The sequence below is a fragment of the Cynocephalus volans genome, chromosome 14 (assembly GCF_027409185.1).
Source record: "Cynocephalus volans isolate mCynVol1 chromosome 14, mCynVol1.pri, whole genome shotgun sequence".
Lineage (NCBI taxonomy): Eukaryota > Metazoa > Chordata > Mammalia > Dermoptera > Cynocephalidae > Cynocephalus > Cynocephalus volans.
The window spans coordinates 100,908,443-100,927,014 of NC_084473.1; the positions used below are offsets into that span (position 1 = coordinate 100,908,443).

General features: G+C 43.8%; 1 protein-coding gene across 1 annotated transcript in view; it reads right to left on the bottom strand.

Annotated features, from left to right (window-relative positions):
* Positions 1-18,572, bottom strand: part of SLC9A4 (solute carrier family 9 member A4) — a 51,915-nt gene that overhangs the window by 14,301 nt on the left and 19,042 nt on the right. The window contains exons 3-8 of the mRNA XM_063078692.1: positions 11,083-11,342; positions 9,634-9,851; positions 8,123-8,325; positions 7,499-7,585; positions 4,357-4,427; positions 2,297-2,458 (exon numbers count right to left, since the gene is read on the bottom strand). Coding sequence (XP_062934762.1) covers positions 2,297-2,458; positions 4,357-4,427; positions 7,499-7,585; positions 8,123-8,325; positions 9,634-9,851; positions 11,083-11,342 — 1,001 coding nt within the window. The remainder of the gene's footprint in view (positions 1-2,296; positions 2,459-4,356; positions 4,428-7,498; positions 7,586-8,122; positions 8,326-9,633; positions 9,852-11,082; positions 11,343-18,572) is intronic.

Here is an 18,572-nt window from a genome sequence, read left to right on the forward strand (position 1 = left end):
TTTAGAATGGGTGAAGAGTGGCCGAGAAGATGGCTTTGCCTCCATTATGGAAGTGAAAAAAGGCATTAGAATCCACATCCCAGAGTCTTCCTTGTATGAAGGTTTGTTTTTCATTAAGAAATTAGCTCCTTTGATCTTAGGAGAATTCTGTTTTGCTTGATGTCCTACAGATTTCTGATGAGATCAAATACATGCATTTTAAATACTAAATTTGTATTAAATATTAGCTTTAAAAAATCTCCTTTCCCACCCCAGTTAACTAACTGGTTTGGGCTATAGGAGGAAAAACCTCTCTTACCTTTCAGGGTACCGTACTAATCCTGAATCAATGTCTGGAGAAATAATTGACTCGACAGGGGAGCCCCCTCCAGATACAGCTGGCTTAAAAATTACCTTGAGGTCAGAAATTGGAGCAATTGCTACAGCAAATGCAATGTAATACAGAGACTCAAAATATGTTTTACCACATGATAGACTGATTCTCATTTGAGATAAGCACCCCTGCATTCCTAGACCAAGTGCTCATATAACCAGGGAGCAGACCAAGTGAGGAAGTTCCCAGTGGATAAGCTGCCATAGCTGTCAGCCACTCCACACATGAACTCAACTCACCCTTCAGTGAGCAGCCACACCCAAGACCAGACGAGGTTCACTCTCATGCACTCACGCAGCTCCTTATTCTTTATGATCGTATGTTGTCGGACCTTTTTTACGAATGTCAAGACCGTGCTAGAGTATGGTGCCCATGAGGGCTGGGCCTGTGTCTGCTTTCACAGTGCACATAGTAGGGGTCTAATGAACAGGCCCGGGTCTAAGTTACAAAATGTAAGGAGGTGCCAAAAAGCTCAGTAATTAAAATAAATATGATTTGGGTGCAATGTTTTAGAAAATAAAGGTCAATGCAAAATGCTTAATGAATGACATATCAACATTTTACATTACAGTAGCATCAGTATTTCTGATTTTTCCTTTTGTTTCAGGCTCCATGGTGGCTCAGTATGGCATTGCCAATAAATATTTGTTAGCATTTTCCCGTTTTAGTATGGGAAGTTTCCTTAAAGCCATGTAGTGGCAACACCAAAACAAACACACGAAGCACAAAAGCAGAGCCACTGAGAACAAGGCAGAAAGCTTTCTATTTACACTGAGATACCTCACGGACGCCGCTGAGATTTTTCCCAGGCGTGCAAGAGAGGCAATGGTGTTTCTGATTCATTAGCAGGTGAGGGGTGAAGGTGTCACCTGAGAAATAACACTCAGGCATTAGTGACAATTTTATTTGTACCTATTCTTAGCTCTTCTTTCCACTTGCTTTTCAAATGTGAGGACCTAACGGAAGCTCACGATCAAATGTCTTTGCATGCTGGAGATGACAGGAGAGAGGGGGCCAGTGTTCCTTATCCTCAATATACATTGTGATTAATTTTCCCAATTCATAAACCATTTCTCGAAAGGAAACTGGGCATCTTTGGGATGTGAATTAATGCTTGTGATGTTGAAGGGGCTCTTTTTAAATGTCAGAGTAAAAGCAGCTTTAAAAAATATCTAGCAGCTCTTGAGACAACTGGTTAGAAGATGCCCGAGACACACCATGTTTCACAGAAGATCATCTTGTAATGATGGATTTATGTACCAGTATCACCACCCCCCATGCCCCACCTCCACACCAACTTCCTACGGCCCATCCTCTGCTCCCCGGAAGCCAGCCAGCTCCCTGCTCCTATTCCGTGCCAGACCCACATAGATTCAAGACAAACCTCACAATCTCCCATAGACTTGCCTGAGACACAATTACAAACGCAGCTTCATTTCTGTTTAAATAACCCAGCAACTACCTTACCTCTTTCTACTACCACGCACTCTCAAATGCAAGTTAGCATCTCAGAAAACCAGCTCATCTCTCACACAAATGAGGAAGAAAAATGACTTACGGGAAGAAACACAATGGTACAAAGGGCAGAATCCAATGGTAGAGATTTCTAGTCAGAAGGAAAAAGAGACAGCCTCATAAAACATGGCACAGTTCTGTAAATTCGCATACACCTGCCTCCCAAAGAAAGGTGTCATATAACGGTAAGGAGACAAGCTTGCTAGGCAGTAACTTTCAGAAACTAGGTGAAACGTGTTGAACCTCGGCCAGGCCAGAAATGCCAGGATTCGAATCATGTTTTTTCATGATTCCTCCTCTTATTCCTGCCTCTTCACTCCTAGCATTGCCTTTAAAGGGAACAAGAAGAGAGACTGCCCTTTGGAACTCTGGCATAGAAAGTCTAGATCAAAGAGCAGGTGGACTTACTCATGGGGTACCGAAAAAGCTGTCGAGCTTAGCATCCCGGTCTCCACCATCTCAATAGCTTGTTTCATTTCCAGCTTCTTGTACAAAGAAACAATGCTTGATTTGGGCTGGTTTTCTCGAATCAGGATTTTCCGTAAATATCTGTGATCAAATTTCTTAAACCTAAAATAGAAAACCAACATTTTCGAAATCTTTAATCTGTGTGTGCATTATGTACGTATGCATTTTTCGTAAAACAATCTACTACTTAGCTTTATTCTAAAAATGTTAGGACAGTGCCTAGACTTCACAGCATTTGAAGACATTTTTAAAAATTCATAGCACTTATGTGTTTTTTTAAAAGATAAAAAATGGCCTACTGGCCTACATCCATTAAAAATCAGCTAAACAAGAGGAAGGGACAAGCTGACAGCAGGGCAGAAAGGGTGCATGAGTGAGGTGGGGAGGCCTGGCTGGCGCAGCTCCAACTGTAAGACCAGAAATGGGGGGGTTGAGGCTTTTGAACAAGCGTTCCACTCTAATAGCTCCTAACAGCGGCAGCTGCACTTACAGTAATACTGGCCTATTCAACCAGAACCCCATAAGTTTAAATGGCCCGGTAGTTACAGTAGTTTTGTCCCATTATGCTGCAGATCATTTTGAATCCTGCCAATTAAGTAGCAGGAAAAAACCCAAAACCTCCCACATGTGTCCCAACAGTCTGAATGATGGAGACTCTGAATAGGCAGACTCTGATGGCTGCTGCCTACTGGAGTGCACCTTTGGCCGACCCGTTAGACTGGGCCGTGCACCTGCACGTGGCGCCTTCCAAGACAGCCATGTGTTTGGAGTGGGAATTTTCAGCACCTCCAGTCATTTTACATTCAGGGAGTACTTTGTCTACCAGCTGTATTTTCTGGAGGGGAACGTAACTTCCTGGGCTGCTGGCTTATTACCTGGTGATTGGTTGCCTGGTCTGTGAATTAGTGGACGCTACCAGCAAAGTCCCCTCCCGGTTTAGCAGCCTGACCTCCTGAGCTTTGTGATCTGCCCTTGGCTCAGACCAGGCTTACCCTTGCTACACGAGCCCCCTCAGCCATCTAGATTTCTGCCCTTCTTTGTAAGAGGTCGTGCTTCCTGTTTATCTCTAAACCCACTGTAGTCAGCTCCCAGGTTTCATGACTTTTCTGACGTCCTTCTCAGTGAGTGCACAGTGACCTCATACTGCTCAACCCCACTGGCTGCCACCGCCCCTACCCTCCTGGCCACTCTGTGTCTCCTGATGCTCTGGGTCATTCCTCTGCGCCCTCCGTATCCTGGCTTGTTCCTGCTCTCCTTCCAGCCTCCTCACTTCTTCTCAGGCCCCTTCCATCTGTCCTCTTCCTTAGCTGCCCCATGAGCACGGGAGCATCTCAGAGTCCCAGCCTCAGTCAGCTCCCCTCTTCACACCCTTGGAGTGACCTCACACACACCCATGGCTTTAGCCACCAACCACTCACCAACAACATACAACCTTCATCTAAGCCACAACCTTCCTCCTGAACTCGAGACTAAGCCCAGTAAGAGAATCAGTTCTGTACTGTGATATGATGGAGAAGAGGGACTTTGACATTTTTAAAGAATTGTTAAGTGGGAAAGGACCTTGAAGGTCTTCCACTGTGGCCTCCCCCACAAGGGAGGAACCCCTTTCCAGGAGGCCCAGTGAGTCTCCAAACTCCCTTTTCAACCTCATGAAACTGGTCTTTCCATGGTTGAGCTGCTTTTATCATTGAAAATCTTGTCCTTGTTTTAAACTGAAATCTGACTTTTCTAATTTCCATCCATCAGTTGAACTAGTTCTCTCTGGAACAACCTAAACCAAGTCTACAGCCCCCTCCCCCTGACAGCTCTCCACTTTCCAGCAGAGGCATGCACAGGACTTCCAACTGCTTCTTCTATGCAGTGGCTCTAGAAACCTTCATCTTCCTGGTCCCCTTCCTCCGGATTCTTTCTAGTTTTATGTCCGGTTTGCAGTGGAACCTTTGGAAGTTCCCCATGCCACAAATAGACCTTATTAGGTAACCAACTCCCAGCCTCCTTACTTGTCTCTCACTTGGTAGTGGCTCCACTGCCCACACACGTCTTCAATTCCAGCCTTCAAGTGATCCATCAGCTGCCAAACCAAACACAAGGAAATGACTGCTGGTGAAACGCTAACCCTGAAGGACACACAAGGAAAACTAAAACACCGTGGAAAACAAAGGAGGCTTTAATTTATTGCAGTGTATCTTCTACCACTCCGCTATGTAACTAAAATATATAATGCCTTTCATAATATTCAACTTAGTTTCATGATTTCAAGTCTCTTCAATAAGTTTCTTGGTAATTCATACAATTTTCAATAAAAACAAGGTACCTGGCATTTGCTTTGAATATACTTTTCTAGAATAATATAGGAAATTTCTCAGATACAAAGCCTGATAATTAACTGTTACTTTTAGTTTCATTGCAAAAGAAAAGAGCACATCAGTATAAAATTTATACATTTTCTGAAAGTATAATTCTACATATATTTTATTAAAATAATAACATATAATAACAAAACATCTATATTTCTAACTTTTTATGTGATCATTTGGTCTAAGTATTTACATTTCACCATCCAAAACTGTTTACAGGAATTTGGGAAAAACACAATCTTTAAAATAATTATAAATTAGTTCCCGAACAATTTAAATTGGAAATGATTTTTTTTGTAAAATCGATTTAAATAGTAAATTAATTGTTAAAATACTTATTTCACTGTCTTTTACCTATAATTGTAACTCTTTTGAGAAAAAGAAAAATAATTGAGAAAAGAGTGAAATATCCAAGTTCTATGAACTTAGGTATATTATCTAATTTCTCAAAATAATGAATCAGAAGAGATAAAGAGACAAAAATCTGCAGTCAGGTTAATGCATTACATATTTTAAAACATTCACTCTCCTCATCTGTTAAATACTGTCAAATGATTTTGAAAAATTTTGATTCGGATTTCCGTCAATTTAAATTTAGTTAATTTCCTCAGGGGAATCTGACCATGGAATTCAGGGCAGATTTTGGAATACTTTGTCAGTTACTCTTAGAATTGCAAACACTCAGGGATGGAAGAAACCTAGAAATTGTCAGGTTCGATCACCCCCTCAATGCTTGAACCTCCTGTACACAGCTATGTGAGTGTTCCCAATCACTGCTTGGACACATCCACCCCACCTTTGGGTGTGCCAGTCAAGAAAGGATTTTCCAAATGCTCTTCCATTAATTAAGCTGAAGTCTCTCTCTATATATACCTTCCACATGTTAGTTCTCATTTCTGTTCCTTGCAGCCATACAGAATGGCATCCCTTCGATATTGTGTTGGAATTAAACCAACAGGTAGAAACCATGCTCACCTTCAAATTCACCTTTGCCAGAGTTTTTACCAAAAACTGCCACTAGGCCATGTTTGCCAAAGCAGCGGTAGCCTTTACCCCTTCCCAATTAAGAGTTCCAAAACAACGGAGGACTCCTCATTCCACTGGAACAATGACTTTAGAAGCAAGTAAGACAACTCTGAATGTTAGTCACTGTGATGGTCTTTTGAGGTATCACCTTGGAAAGGCAAGACCCTAGTTATTCAATCTAACACTACTCTAGATGCTTTGAATGTATTTTGCAGATATGGTCAAAGTCCATAATCAGTTGTTAAGTATGTGAGATGATCCTAGATAATTTGGTGGGCCTGATTTGGTCACTTGAAAGGCCTTAAGAACAGAGCTGAATCTTCCCTGATGAAGAAAAACTCCCACTTGTGGACAGCAGCTTCCACGCCTGCCTTTCTCGATGGCCCGCCCTTCAGAATTCTGATGACTTTTTAGACTTTTTCTAGCCAGTCCCCAGATAGAGTAAGACAATTCCTCACAGCAAATTTCCTCATATTTATCTCCTACTCGTTCTGTTTCTCTGTTGAACTCTGATGGAAACACGGACAGCTTGGACTGAAGAGGAGAGAGAACAAAACGAAAGAAGGCTGTCACACCCCCAAAATTCTACAAGCAAGAAACTGGTGGATAAAAGCACTCAGCTGCAAAGGCATCTTACCTTTGTCAAAAAGGAAGTATGACTAGAGGGTGGAGTTGAGAACCCAGAAGGTGAAAAAAACAATTACAGGTGATTATTCCCAGGCCGTGAAACCAAATAGAGCTTGTCCAGGGGGACTCTGAAGTTTGCTTGGGATCAATGACTCCTTTCTCCCTTCCATTTCCCCCCTTTTTGAAAGGGTATATCTATCACTGTTATGCAATGACTGTCCTGTTGTATGTTTTGGGAGCAAATAATTTCTTTCTTGAGTTTCCCAGGTTCACAGATGAAGAGGAACTGTGCCTCGGGATAGATTATATACCCAGAGTCTCACCCAGCCCTGATTTAGAGGACGGAGGTGATGAGATTTGGAACTTTCGAACTGAAAAGATTTAGATGGGATTTTGGATTCTGAATTGATGCTGTTGGCAGTGGATGGAGACTTCTGGGATGTTGGGATAGAGGGCATGTAGTTTGCATGTAGGACAGACACGAATGTTTGAGTGGCAGACGGCAGAACTGTGGTAGGGAGATCAGTGGCCTCCCAGAGATGTTCGGATCCTGATCCCTGTTCTCCAGAACCTGTGACTGAGTTAGTTTACATGTAAAGGAGAATTAAGGTAGCAGATGTGCTGAAGGTTGCTACTCAGCTGACTTCAAGATAACAAGAATATCCTGAATTATCTATACGGGCCCAATGTAATCATGAAGGTCCTTCAGTGTGGAAGAAGACAGTGGAGGAGTCAATGTCAGAGTGATGCCACATGAGAGAGACCTGACCAGCCCTTGCTGGCTCTGAGGAGGGAAGGGGACACATGCCAAGGGATGCGGGTGGCCTCTAGAGGCTGGAAGAGGCAGGGAAACAGATTCTACCCTGGAGCTCTGCAACACCTTGAGTTTAGTCCGGTGAGGCCCATTTCAATCTTCTGACCCCCAGAACTATAGGATAATAAATTTGCATTGTTTTATGCCACTAAGCCTGTGGTAATTTCCTACGGCGACAATAGAAAACTAGCACCAGGTTCTTGGTGGAACTGGCGAGGAGAGAGGCTACAAGTCTAGTGACATGTACACATATCTCATTAGAGGTGACAAATGGGAAACATCTTATTAACTTATCATAATAATGAAGAGGTAACTTACACGGATATGAAGCTCTTCATTGATGGATTCTCTTTTATTAGTTTTTTTAACATCCAGGTACCTGACCAGGGGGCCAATTGTGATTCCCTAGATCAGAAATAATGAATTAAAGGGTTTTGTTGTGGTGAAGACCGTCACCATGAAGAGTAAATCTATTAACAAAAATATTAAAACGGTCCACTTCTATGTTTGTTCTGCAGTAGCTTCTACAAATGCTCCAATCTTTAGTTCTTAATTATTTATTTTAAATGCTGCAATAAAAAGAGATATTATGTTCCGTATTTTAAATAGGAATTTGCTTTCTCCCTTTAAAACAAACTTTCATTAGTTCCTTAAGAGCTAACTCCAGCTAAAATAAAAAATTGTGCTATCTAGTCCTAACTGGAATCTCATTTTCAGAGATACACAGTAGAGCAGTTATCATTCACCTGTTACCCAAGAATATTTTAATTAATATGCTCTATTGATTAAAAGGCAACATGATCTGAAAATATCTGAGAATTTAGTTCAGGTATTGAATACAGATCTGAAAATCAGATAAAGTGTGCTTATTGGTATTTTACCAATTTAATGCATTGCCCTGAAATAATCTACTTACTTTAAATATGAAAGAAATCTACCTACCTGAATAAATGTAGTAAAATATATAACTACTAGAGTAGCAGTGACAAACATTTTCTTCCTAGGAAAAAGAGACAGAGGAAGCAAAAATGCAAGTGAAAAACTTCCAGCTCCTCGCACACCGCTGTAGAAAATTATGAACTGGTCCTTGATGGAGAAGGGGAATGTCCGAAACTGGTTACTGACATAGAAGAGAGCAAATACGCCTGGAAGGGGGGAAATACATATTAGTGCAGAGGGTCACGGATGCGTAGAGACAGCGCGCTAGTGAAATGAGGCCACGTGCACGTACCCTCCTAACCCTCCTAACGAGGCAGCCTGGTCCACCCACGTGCACGCACCCTCCTGACGAGGCAGCCTGGTCCACCCACGTGCACGTACCCTCCTAACCCTCCTAACGAGGCAGCCTGGTCCACCCACGTGCACGCACCCTCCTGACGAGGCAGCCTGGTCCACCCACGTGCACGCACCCTCCTGACGAGGCAGCCTGGTCCACCCACGTGCACGCACCCTCCTGACGAGGCAGCCTGGTCCACCCACGTGCACGCACCCTCCTGACGAGGCAGCCTGGTCCACCCACGTGCACGCACCCTCCTGACGAGGCAGCCTGGTCCACCCACGTGCACGCACCCTCCTGACGAGGCAGCCTGCTCCACCCACGTGCACGCACCCTCCTGACGAGGCAGCCTGCTCCACCCACGTGCACGCACCCTCCTGAGGAGGCAGCCTGGTCCACCCACGTGCACGTACCCTCCTAACCCTCCTAACGAGGCAGCCTGGTCCACCCACGTGCACGCACCCTCCTGACGAGGCAGCCTGGTCCACCCACGTGCACGCACCCTCCTGACGAGGCAGCCTGGTCCACCCACGTGCACGCACCCTCCTGACGAGGCAGCCTGGTCCACCCACGTGCACGCACCCTCCTGACGAGGCAGCCTGGTCCACCCACGTGCACGCACCCTCCTAACGAGGCAGCCTGGTCCACCACACCCCTGATCGTCGTCCCAGACGGAGCAGCTGTCAAGCTGGAAGTCTTCCCTGCTAGCTTCCTAGTGTGTGTGTACGTGTGTGCTTAAGGTAATAAAATCTCAATTTTTTTTAAATGTAAGGTACAGGGTACTTCAGAAAGTTTATAAGAAAACAGAATTAAAAGATAATACAAATCTTTCCATGCCCGTATGTATTTTCTGATCTGTATTCATAATTCTTGCTCCACCTTTGAAAACCTGGTAAAGCAAGGACATCATTTGGGGGATAAAAACATTCTATCCTCTTGTGTTCTTGGGGATGCCCAGTGGAGACCTGCCATTTAAGTGCAGGAGGAACCCTCTCGGTGGCTGCGATCTGGGCAGGGTGAGCAGAGCTCTGTGGCTCACTTGGTCCTTCTGGTGACAGTACAGCCTCTTAGCCTCCACCCACTACTTAGTATTTTTTTTTTTTTTTTATGTGGCAGGAGGAAGAAGAAAACTGGAAAGGGAGCAGCGCAGGAGGCTCCCTGGGCCCCCGTCTCTTACTGATGGCTCTCCAGATCTGGCAGAAGGCCAGGGTGCAGCAGACAAAGGCCCAGTTCCACTCGTGGTTCTTCCCAACAGTGGACACGCCCATGAAGATGAAGATCAGGGTCTCGCTCACACTGCTCAGCATCTTCATGAAGTACTTGATGGTCGTGTAGGATTCCTGGGACACGTTTTCTTCCACGTACTTTTTCATCGTCACTGCGCAGGCTGTGATCCTACAAAAGGAGAAGATCCCAGAGAGACTTGGCAAGGGTCGCCCCTCCACACAAAGCCCTCCCCACTGGCAACGCCCGATACAGAAAGAGCATCTCCTCCGTCCCCCTCTCTGGCTGCAGACTTTCCACAGATTTTCTTTTCTCCTCTTCTCCCTCTGCAAGGGGCGTCCCCAGGGTGGATCTGGGTGTGGTGGAGGCAGGTACAGCATGGCCATCCCACAATAAGATGGCCAGGAGCACAGTGCTTCTGTCCCTCCCTCATCCAGGGCTTGGTCAGCCCCAGTCTTGCTCTCCACTTCTCTCTGCTTTAAGCCAGAATAAATCCACTTCAGTTGCCTAAAAAGATAATTCAGCACGGCCTTCATTTCCTCCAACCAAACAACATTTCTTCCCACAATCTTAGGAGAAATCTTTCATTTCAAATGTTTCTCTTCTAGAGCCATTTTGCAGGTTTGGGGAAAAGAAAGAAACTTCCCTGGTCTTGGTGGTTCTGATCATTTTTAAGACGGGAGAATGATGGCTGCCTGAAGTTTACTATTATATTTAATTGTAATAGGTAATTCTGTACAATAAAACTAGATGTTTCTGCCCGAATAGCTGCATATGAGGACAACATCACAGAGAAAACAACATGACCAGATATAACAAGCCAGGATGAGAAGCCCTGTTCCCAGATAAACATTTTCAAGGATGCAAGGACACAATGATAAGCATTTCAAAAATATTTTCATTAGGACAAAGAAATCTAGATTCCTGGTCTTCTCCCATGTGCCCAGTTTCGCTCCACATGGGACAGTCACGGGGCTCTGATGAGGGCTCAGGAGAGCAGCAGAGGCTGAGCCAGGAGCAGCAGTCCCGCATGGCACACCTCCCTTCAACCTGAAAATTAAATTTTTCAAACAAACCAAAAAAAACTGCTGAGATGAGACTTCAACCTTGACCTTTTCCCAGAGCTTCTCTGCACCAGCTTTTCTGAGCACTCTAAACTGAAGTAGCACTTAGCTAAGCTGTCCTCAGGCAAATCACGAGGAGAGAGCAGTGTTGGCAGAACATTTGTTTGGCAGAGGACCTGAATCAGATTTGACAAAAGTGTAAAAAATCCTAAACCCTCAGTAAATCTGGGAGGAGAAGCATCTGAAGTCATGCCTTTGCAGGTGCCGGGTTCCTGCAACGTGGTCCTACCATGTTTTCTTTACATTACTATGAGACTTGACCCTTGGTTTGTACTCACGCCAGGATGCCAGACAGGTAGAGCGTCTCGGCAGCTAAGTAAGACAAATAGCTGAACATGAAGACGATGAGGGGCTCAATTGCAGAGATATTCTGGGTGAAACGTGTGATAAATGCAGAAATGAATCCAAAGACAATGCCGAAAAACACTCCCCCAAACCCCACAACGATGAATCGGGCACATCCAGCCAAAACATCAACGGGTTCTATGTCTTCGAATGTATGCATCTTTGTGAAGGCAATTGATATATTGTATAAGACCTAGACAAAAAGAGAATGAAAGAAAGAAAATAAACATGGATTATCTAAATTTTATGTCTAATTAACACACAACAATAAGCTTCACAACAACAAATATTAACGTGGCTACATGTGACTTTTAAATGCATTCCCAGTAACGTAGATGTATTCAGTCTCACTGAATAAAAAGTGTAATGCTTACAGCTTGCAATCACCGAGCGCCTACTCTGTGCCAGTCTCTTTGCTAAGCTCTCTGCGTCAGTGAGCTTATTACCTCTAAGCTGCAAAGGCAGCCTTCCGTGTGTGCTCGCCTTTAAACTGAGCACCAGGGTTCGCGCTCTCAGTACAGCGTGCAGAAGGGACATTGCAGGAAGAAGGGGCTTCCCGTAATTTGGGGGAGCCTGAGGAGAGAGTCAGCCACGTGGGTGGAAGGACTGCCAGTGGAGCCTGCCTGAATCACAAGTCCTAAAAGTGATCCCTCTGCAACCTTGTAGCTTCGGCCTGGTGATAACCTGACAAAAAGCCCCAGCATGGCCGACGTGACCTTTTCCCAGAACTTCCTGTGGCCCAGGGGTCTACCCAAGCAGTCCTCCCTGTCACCTCCACCTTCTGAGCCAGGCCCAGAATAACACTCTGTGACAGGGATTGTTATTGTCTGGTCCTGCCCGCCTTTCCCAGGGTGGCCTGTCGTTTGCCCAGCAACTTCAGACCAGCTCCAGTCTGGCTAAACCAGCCAGTTCCTCTGCTGTTCTGTGGCCGATCCACACCCTCTCCACTGAGATTGGAGCCACTTCCAGGTTTGCCTTCCTTGGGTACCCTCCCTCAGCCCGAGGGAACCAGAGAGAGTTGCTTTATCACACTTAATAAATTTTACATGAACGTTTTCTGATTTCTCTTTCCTGATCAACCCAGCCTGCTACACTCTCCATAGACATCATCTCATGGAATCCGCCCAGCAGCTCTTGCTTACGTGATACACACTCTTGGTTCTCTACTTATTTCAATGTTCACTTTGAAGTTTCGGGGGTCTCTGCTTCGTGTCACTCCACAGCCCTGAACTTCTGGCCGCAGACACCTGACAGTGAGACCTATGCAACAGAGAAGTGAGATCTCTGCAGCAGGGGATGTCCTGTGTGGATGTCAGACCTGGAAGGGCTCTGCTAAACCAAAGCACACACCTGCTGGCCTTTGCCTGTACCAGGAAACGTGAGAACAATCAGAGCAGAGGGCAGAAGCAAAACCTCAAGAACACTCAGAGATTGCATTCCAGGTGCTGTAGAATCACAGGGCTGCAGTGGACCCTCTGGAACTGAGGTTGCATTCCGGGTGCTGTAGAATCACAGGGCTGCAGTGGACCCTCTGGAACTGAGGTTGCATTCCGGGTGCTGTAGAATCACAGGGCTGCAGTGGACCCTCTGGAACTGAGATTGCATTCCGGGTGCTGTAGAATCACAGGGCTGCAGTGGACCCTCTGGAACTGAGATTGCATTCCGGGTGCTGTAGAATCACAGGGCTGCAGTGGACCCTCTGGAACTGAGATTGCATTCCGGGTGCTGTAGAATCACAGGGCTGCAGTGGACCCTCTGGAACTGATTGATCTGAACCCCACTCACCCGCTCACCTTCATGCTGCCCCAGCCTGAGCCTCCTGGTCCCTCCTTTCGCACTTGTCCTTACTAAGACAGCTTACAGTCTCACAAAGCCGACTCAGTGTCACCTCTGCTCCTTGCTGTGGCCTGACAGCTTTTGGATTCTTGGTTTTGCTTCACGTCAGGGCTTACCAGAACCACGAGGTGTGGTTGGCAATCGGCGGGCAGCTGGAACCGCCCCCTCCCCAGCCCATTTCCCAGCCCTGGCCCCTCCAGCTCTGCTCTGCGCGTGGCCTCTGCTGACTCCCCATGACGTCACCTTTATGGTAAAAGATTGTTGCTTTCTGACAGAGAGGCTGGCAATAAATGACTGATCATATGCAAATGTCATCTCCAGGCTAGTTTCTTGTTGTGCTCATAGCACGAACAGTCAGAGTACAGGAAAACACAGGCCCCCTTCATCTCTTTTGCCTTCTCATCTAAGGAGTGTCTCACATTTGTTAGAGGGAGGGTGTCCTCTAGTGACAGAAGCAGAAGCAGCAGTTGGTTATGGGGACGAGCATCCTTGCTTTCAGGGGCCCTGGAGGCACCACGTTAACCCCGAGTACACTTTGCTGCCCACTTGAGGGTGGAGATCAGAATCATACAGCATGGCTTTGACTTTGGAATGTAAACTAGCTGAGAAGCTCGTTCTTCAGGGTGGCTCAGGTGTCACCAGTCCACATCTAGGATGCTTCATTGTCAATGGACTTTGTGGATGGGGGAGAGGGAACAGAGAGGATGGTGCTGGCCCTTCTGCCCACAGACTCTTGGTCCACAAGCACCTCCACAGCGCAGCTTCCTCACCTGACTTCTGTGTTAGTCTCCTAAGGCTGCTGTAACAGTGTGCACAAACCGTGCAGCTTACATGAACAGGAACTCATCCTCTCACTGTTCTGGAGGCTAGAATTCTGAATCAAGACATTGGCAGGACCATGCCCTCTGAAGGGGCTAGGGAGGAGCCTTCTGGCAGTTGTTTGGTAATGCTCGGTGTGCTTGGCTTGTGGACACATCACTCTACTCTCTGTCTCTATCTTCCTATGGCCTTCTGCTCTGTGTCTCTCCTCTGTATCACACGGTCTTCTTAAAAGGACATCAGTCGTTGGATTAGGGCCCACCTAGTCTGGTGTGAATTCATCTTAACTTAACTAATCGTACCTGCAAAGACACTATTTCCAAATACAATCACATCCTGAGGTTGCAGATAGATATGAATTCCAACGTCCAGGTGGAGGAATATTCTACCCAGTACGGCTTTTATAACAAAAGTGATTGACGTATTGTAGACTAGCATATTTTTGTTATAAATCTCTCAGAGCATAAATATATTCATTTTGAATTTTACAAGGCCCTAAACTCTTTTAAGAAATCCCAGGACACATGTTTGCAGTACATGGAATAGTGCCCTCTTTTCAATGTAATGAACAGCCAGTAGCCAGTAAGCTTGGTTAGAAAAAAAGGAATGTGGACAGAAGGGTATAAACAGGCTTGCCTCCTTCCCCTTGTTTACCTAAAGGAGAAACTGAAGTCGAATACCTATAGCAAGGAGTTTATTTGAGCATATATAAGGAATTGCAGTCTCGGAAGACATAGCCAAGTTGCTTTGGAATATGCTTTGAAAGAGGTCAGCAGAATTCCACATTTTATTTTCACACGAAGCAGGAGAATCAAAGGGGAGAAGAGGACGGCCCACCCACCCAGGGGTTATATCAGTTTTTCTATTTTGCACATGATGCGTAGATTGGGGGTTGTTACCTCATCGTATCCTATATGCAGGGATCTCGGGTGAGGGTAACAAGAAGCATTCTATGTTATTTTATCCCTGGGGCCAGTCTGTCTGCTTCTAAGTTAAAATGATTTTATGATAACGTTTTCCAGGACGTGGGACATGACTACTGACTCAATCCAGATTTATGAAAGCACTACAACTTAGCTGACCTGGTCAGAACAGAATTTTTTGATTATCATTCCAAAGAGATGCTGCCAGTGTATTTTCTGGGAGGAGAAGAAGCTGGGGGAGGCGAAGAAGATGAATTAGAAAGCTTGGTGCAAACTGGTCTGAGCAAGATACACACACACACACACACACACACACACACACACACACACACACACACACACACACACACACACACACACACACACACACACACACCATGAACACTGGGAATTTCTGAAATTAGGAAAGGAATTACTTTAAAAAAGAAACACTTATGGAAATCCTAAACCAGATTTGCTTAAGAATATACATGCTAAAGTGCAGAAATTTTGAGAAACTAAAGTGCAAAGGAAAACGCCCACAATATCCCACAATCCCTTCCAGAGAAGATCACCATAAATATGTATTATAAATCTATCTTTTCCAAGCCTGTCTATCTATCTACCCCCTGTCTGGCACTGATCATCCATCTCTCTATCTGATCAGAGCCCCTTAGCTCTCCCACTGCAGGGAGTGAAACTGACCAGTCAGCTGCTGCCCCTTCATTGCACTGCCCTTCTCAGCTGAGCACCAGTGTGGCAGGTGCACTGAGGCCAGCCTCTTCCTGGAAGTTCAGGACTCCAGGAAGTCCTCAGCCTGATGACGCCTGATGGGCTTCATAAACTCTTTGAAAAATACAGTTCATGTGAGGTCACTGTTCACTGGGGCCTGGGGCCTCTCCCTGCTCCCTGACTCCCTTCCCATTTGCTCTTATGGGAGTTTCCCCTAAAAGACCTCTGGCACATCTAACGCCCTCTGGATGTCATGGACGACCTGGACAATATCTATTCACCTGTCTCTCCATGTATGAGTCTTGTTTAACAAAGCCATTATAATACTAGTCTATTTTATTTAAGCAAACTGGAGCATTGTTTCAAGAAATCATTGAATAGTTAAAGAAAATATGTGACTTATTTTTTCAAAATGAATCCAGAAGAACCTTAGCAGTTACATCCTGACTCAGAGAGTTTGTTTAGTTTGATTTCACTTCCTGCCTGTCCTCGGAGCAATTCACATCTGGTTCTTAGAAGCCCTGGGTATTGTACCTCTGAGTGCAGCTCACATCCAAAGGAGTGGAGCCAAGATGAGGAGCCACACAGAGTCCCATGAACCTAAAAAAGGCAGGTTTGAATGAGTTAGGTGGGACCTCAGAGTCTATTTGACTCTCAAGGCCAGAGGAAACTCAGAATATGATTGAGACTCAAAGATTTGAATATTGTTGCCACAAACTAAAACTCCATAGCTCACCAGATTATAAGTAGCCACTCAGTTCGTTCCAATGGCCTGGGAAAGTCAACTGGGCAGCTCTGTTCCTGACACTAGTGTGCCTGGCCAGGAAGATGCTATGGCAGTGTCAGAAGCTAAAGTAGTACACATAATTAAGAAGATTACGTTTACAGACACAATCCATATGACTATGTGAAAAACAATTCTTACCTTTCAAATTACCAGGCTCTGGGTATCATTACAGTTGCAAAAGATTTTCTTTGGATTTCATTTCAAATCACAATAATTTGTGTGTATTTTTCATATACTGAAGAGAACAACTCAGCCAATGCTAAATCTTAGAATATCCATGGTCCCATGGAGAACAATATTAGATTTTCCCTCTTCATTCTTTGTCTCAGGAAGTGGTCCTTTTGAGTTACCTTCAGCAAGCTCTCCAGAACCCCCAAGATTGTAGTAGTGGTAGCTCTTTAACTGATACTGCTGTAAAAGTTTGCAAAGCCCTTTTAACACACAGAAATGCACATGGTGACTAAAAGCACCAACCCACCAATCAAGGCTCAGCCGAGGTGGCATCAAGTCCAAATGTGCTGACATTTTTTCTTATTGAGGAATAATTTACGTATGATAAACTTCATGTGAAATGAATGAATTCTTACCATGGAATACATCTATAAGACCACCACCACGGTCAAGCTGTAGAACAATTTCACAAACCCAGAAAGGTTCCTCATTCCTCTTTGAAGTTCATCTCTCCCACTAACTCCAGAAAATCTCTGACCTATTATCTCTATAGATTAATTTGCAATTTATATAAATCAAACAATTGAACTGAAAACTATAAGCTCTTTGTGTCTGGCTTTAGTTTAGCATAATTTGGGGGGGAGTTACCCATGTTGTTGCAGGTATCAGTGGTTATTCCTTCCTATTCCTGAGTAGCGTTCCTGTCTGTTGTTATAGCATTTCATTCATCCATTCACCTGTTAATGGACATTTGTCCTCCCTCCCCCCAGGTTTTGGCTATTATAATATCACTGCTGTGAACATTCATGCACAAGTCTTTTGTGTAGACCTCTATTTCCATTGCTATTCGGTACATACATACGAGTGGAATGGATAGGTGGTATGAGAGACACATATTAAAGTTTGAAGAAACTATCACATTGTTTTCCAAATCATTTTACATTTCCACTAGAAATGCATGAGATTTCCGGTTGCTCCATATCCTTGTCAGCACTTGACGTTGTTTGTCTTTTTTATTCTAGTGGTTCTAATGGGTGTGTAGTAGTATTTCACTGTGATTTTAATTTGCATTTCCCTAATTATTAATTATTTTGACATATTTCCATGTGCTTCTTGGACACTATTATATCATCTTTTATGATGTATCTGTCCAAATCTTGTGCCCATTTTTAGTTGAGTTGTTTACATTTTAATTATTGTTATAAAATGCTTTGTATATTCTCTGTGTAAGTCCTTTGTGAGACAGATGCATACCGAATAATTTCTCTCATTATGTAGCTTATTTTTTTGTTTACTTAATAGTGCATTATGAAGACCAAATTTTTTTCTTTTGATAAAACCCAACTTATTGTTATTTTTTTCCTTCTTTGTTCATGCTTTTCCTGTCCTTTGACTACTCCAAGGTCATAAAGATTTTGTTCCTAGGTTTTCTTTCAGAAGATTTATAGTTTTAGCATTTACATTTAGTATAAAATTAGACTAAGTTTAGTATAAACATTTTTGTTTTAATTTTTAAATATGGTTTCAGGTAAGGGGTGATTTTTATGTTTTTCCACATGGATGCCAATCATTTCAGTATCATGTGTGGAAAAGACTTTCCTCTTCCACTAAATTGCCTCAGTTCCTTTGCCAAAAAATCAATTGACTATGTGTATATAAGTCTATTTCTTTACTCTCTAATCTCTTCCATAGATGACATATCTATTCTTTAATTAATGTTGTTATTTTTCTAGTACTATTGTAATTACTGTGGCATTATAGTAAGTCTTCAAATAAGTCTTCTACCTCTGTTCTTTTTTAAAAATTGTCTTGTGTATTCTAGGTCATTTGAGTTTCCCAACCATTTAGAATCCATTTTGTCAATTTCTATTGAAAAAGTTACTTGGGATTTGACTGGGATTTTATTGAACCTATAGATCAATTGGAAGAAAACTGACACCATAACCATGTTAAGTCTTTTAAACGAGTTATTACTTAGGTTTTCTAATTTCTGTCATTAATATTCTATAATATTCAGAGAAAAGATCTTGCACATCTTTGTTGAACTTTAAGGATTTGTGTTTCATCAGTACTTTTAAATAGAACTTTAATGTTTCCTTTTGCCACTAGTAAAGCTATTTGCCACTCATATATTAAAGAGCTATTGATTTTTGTACATTAACCTTATATCCTGTGA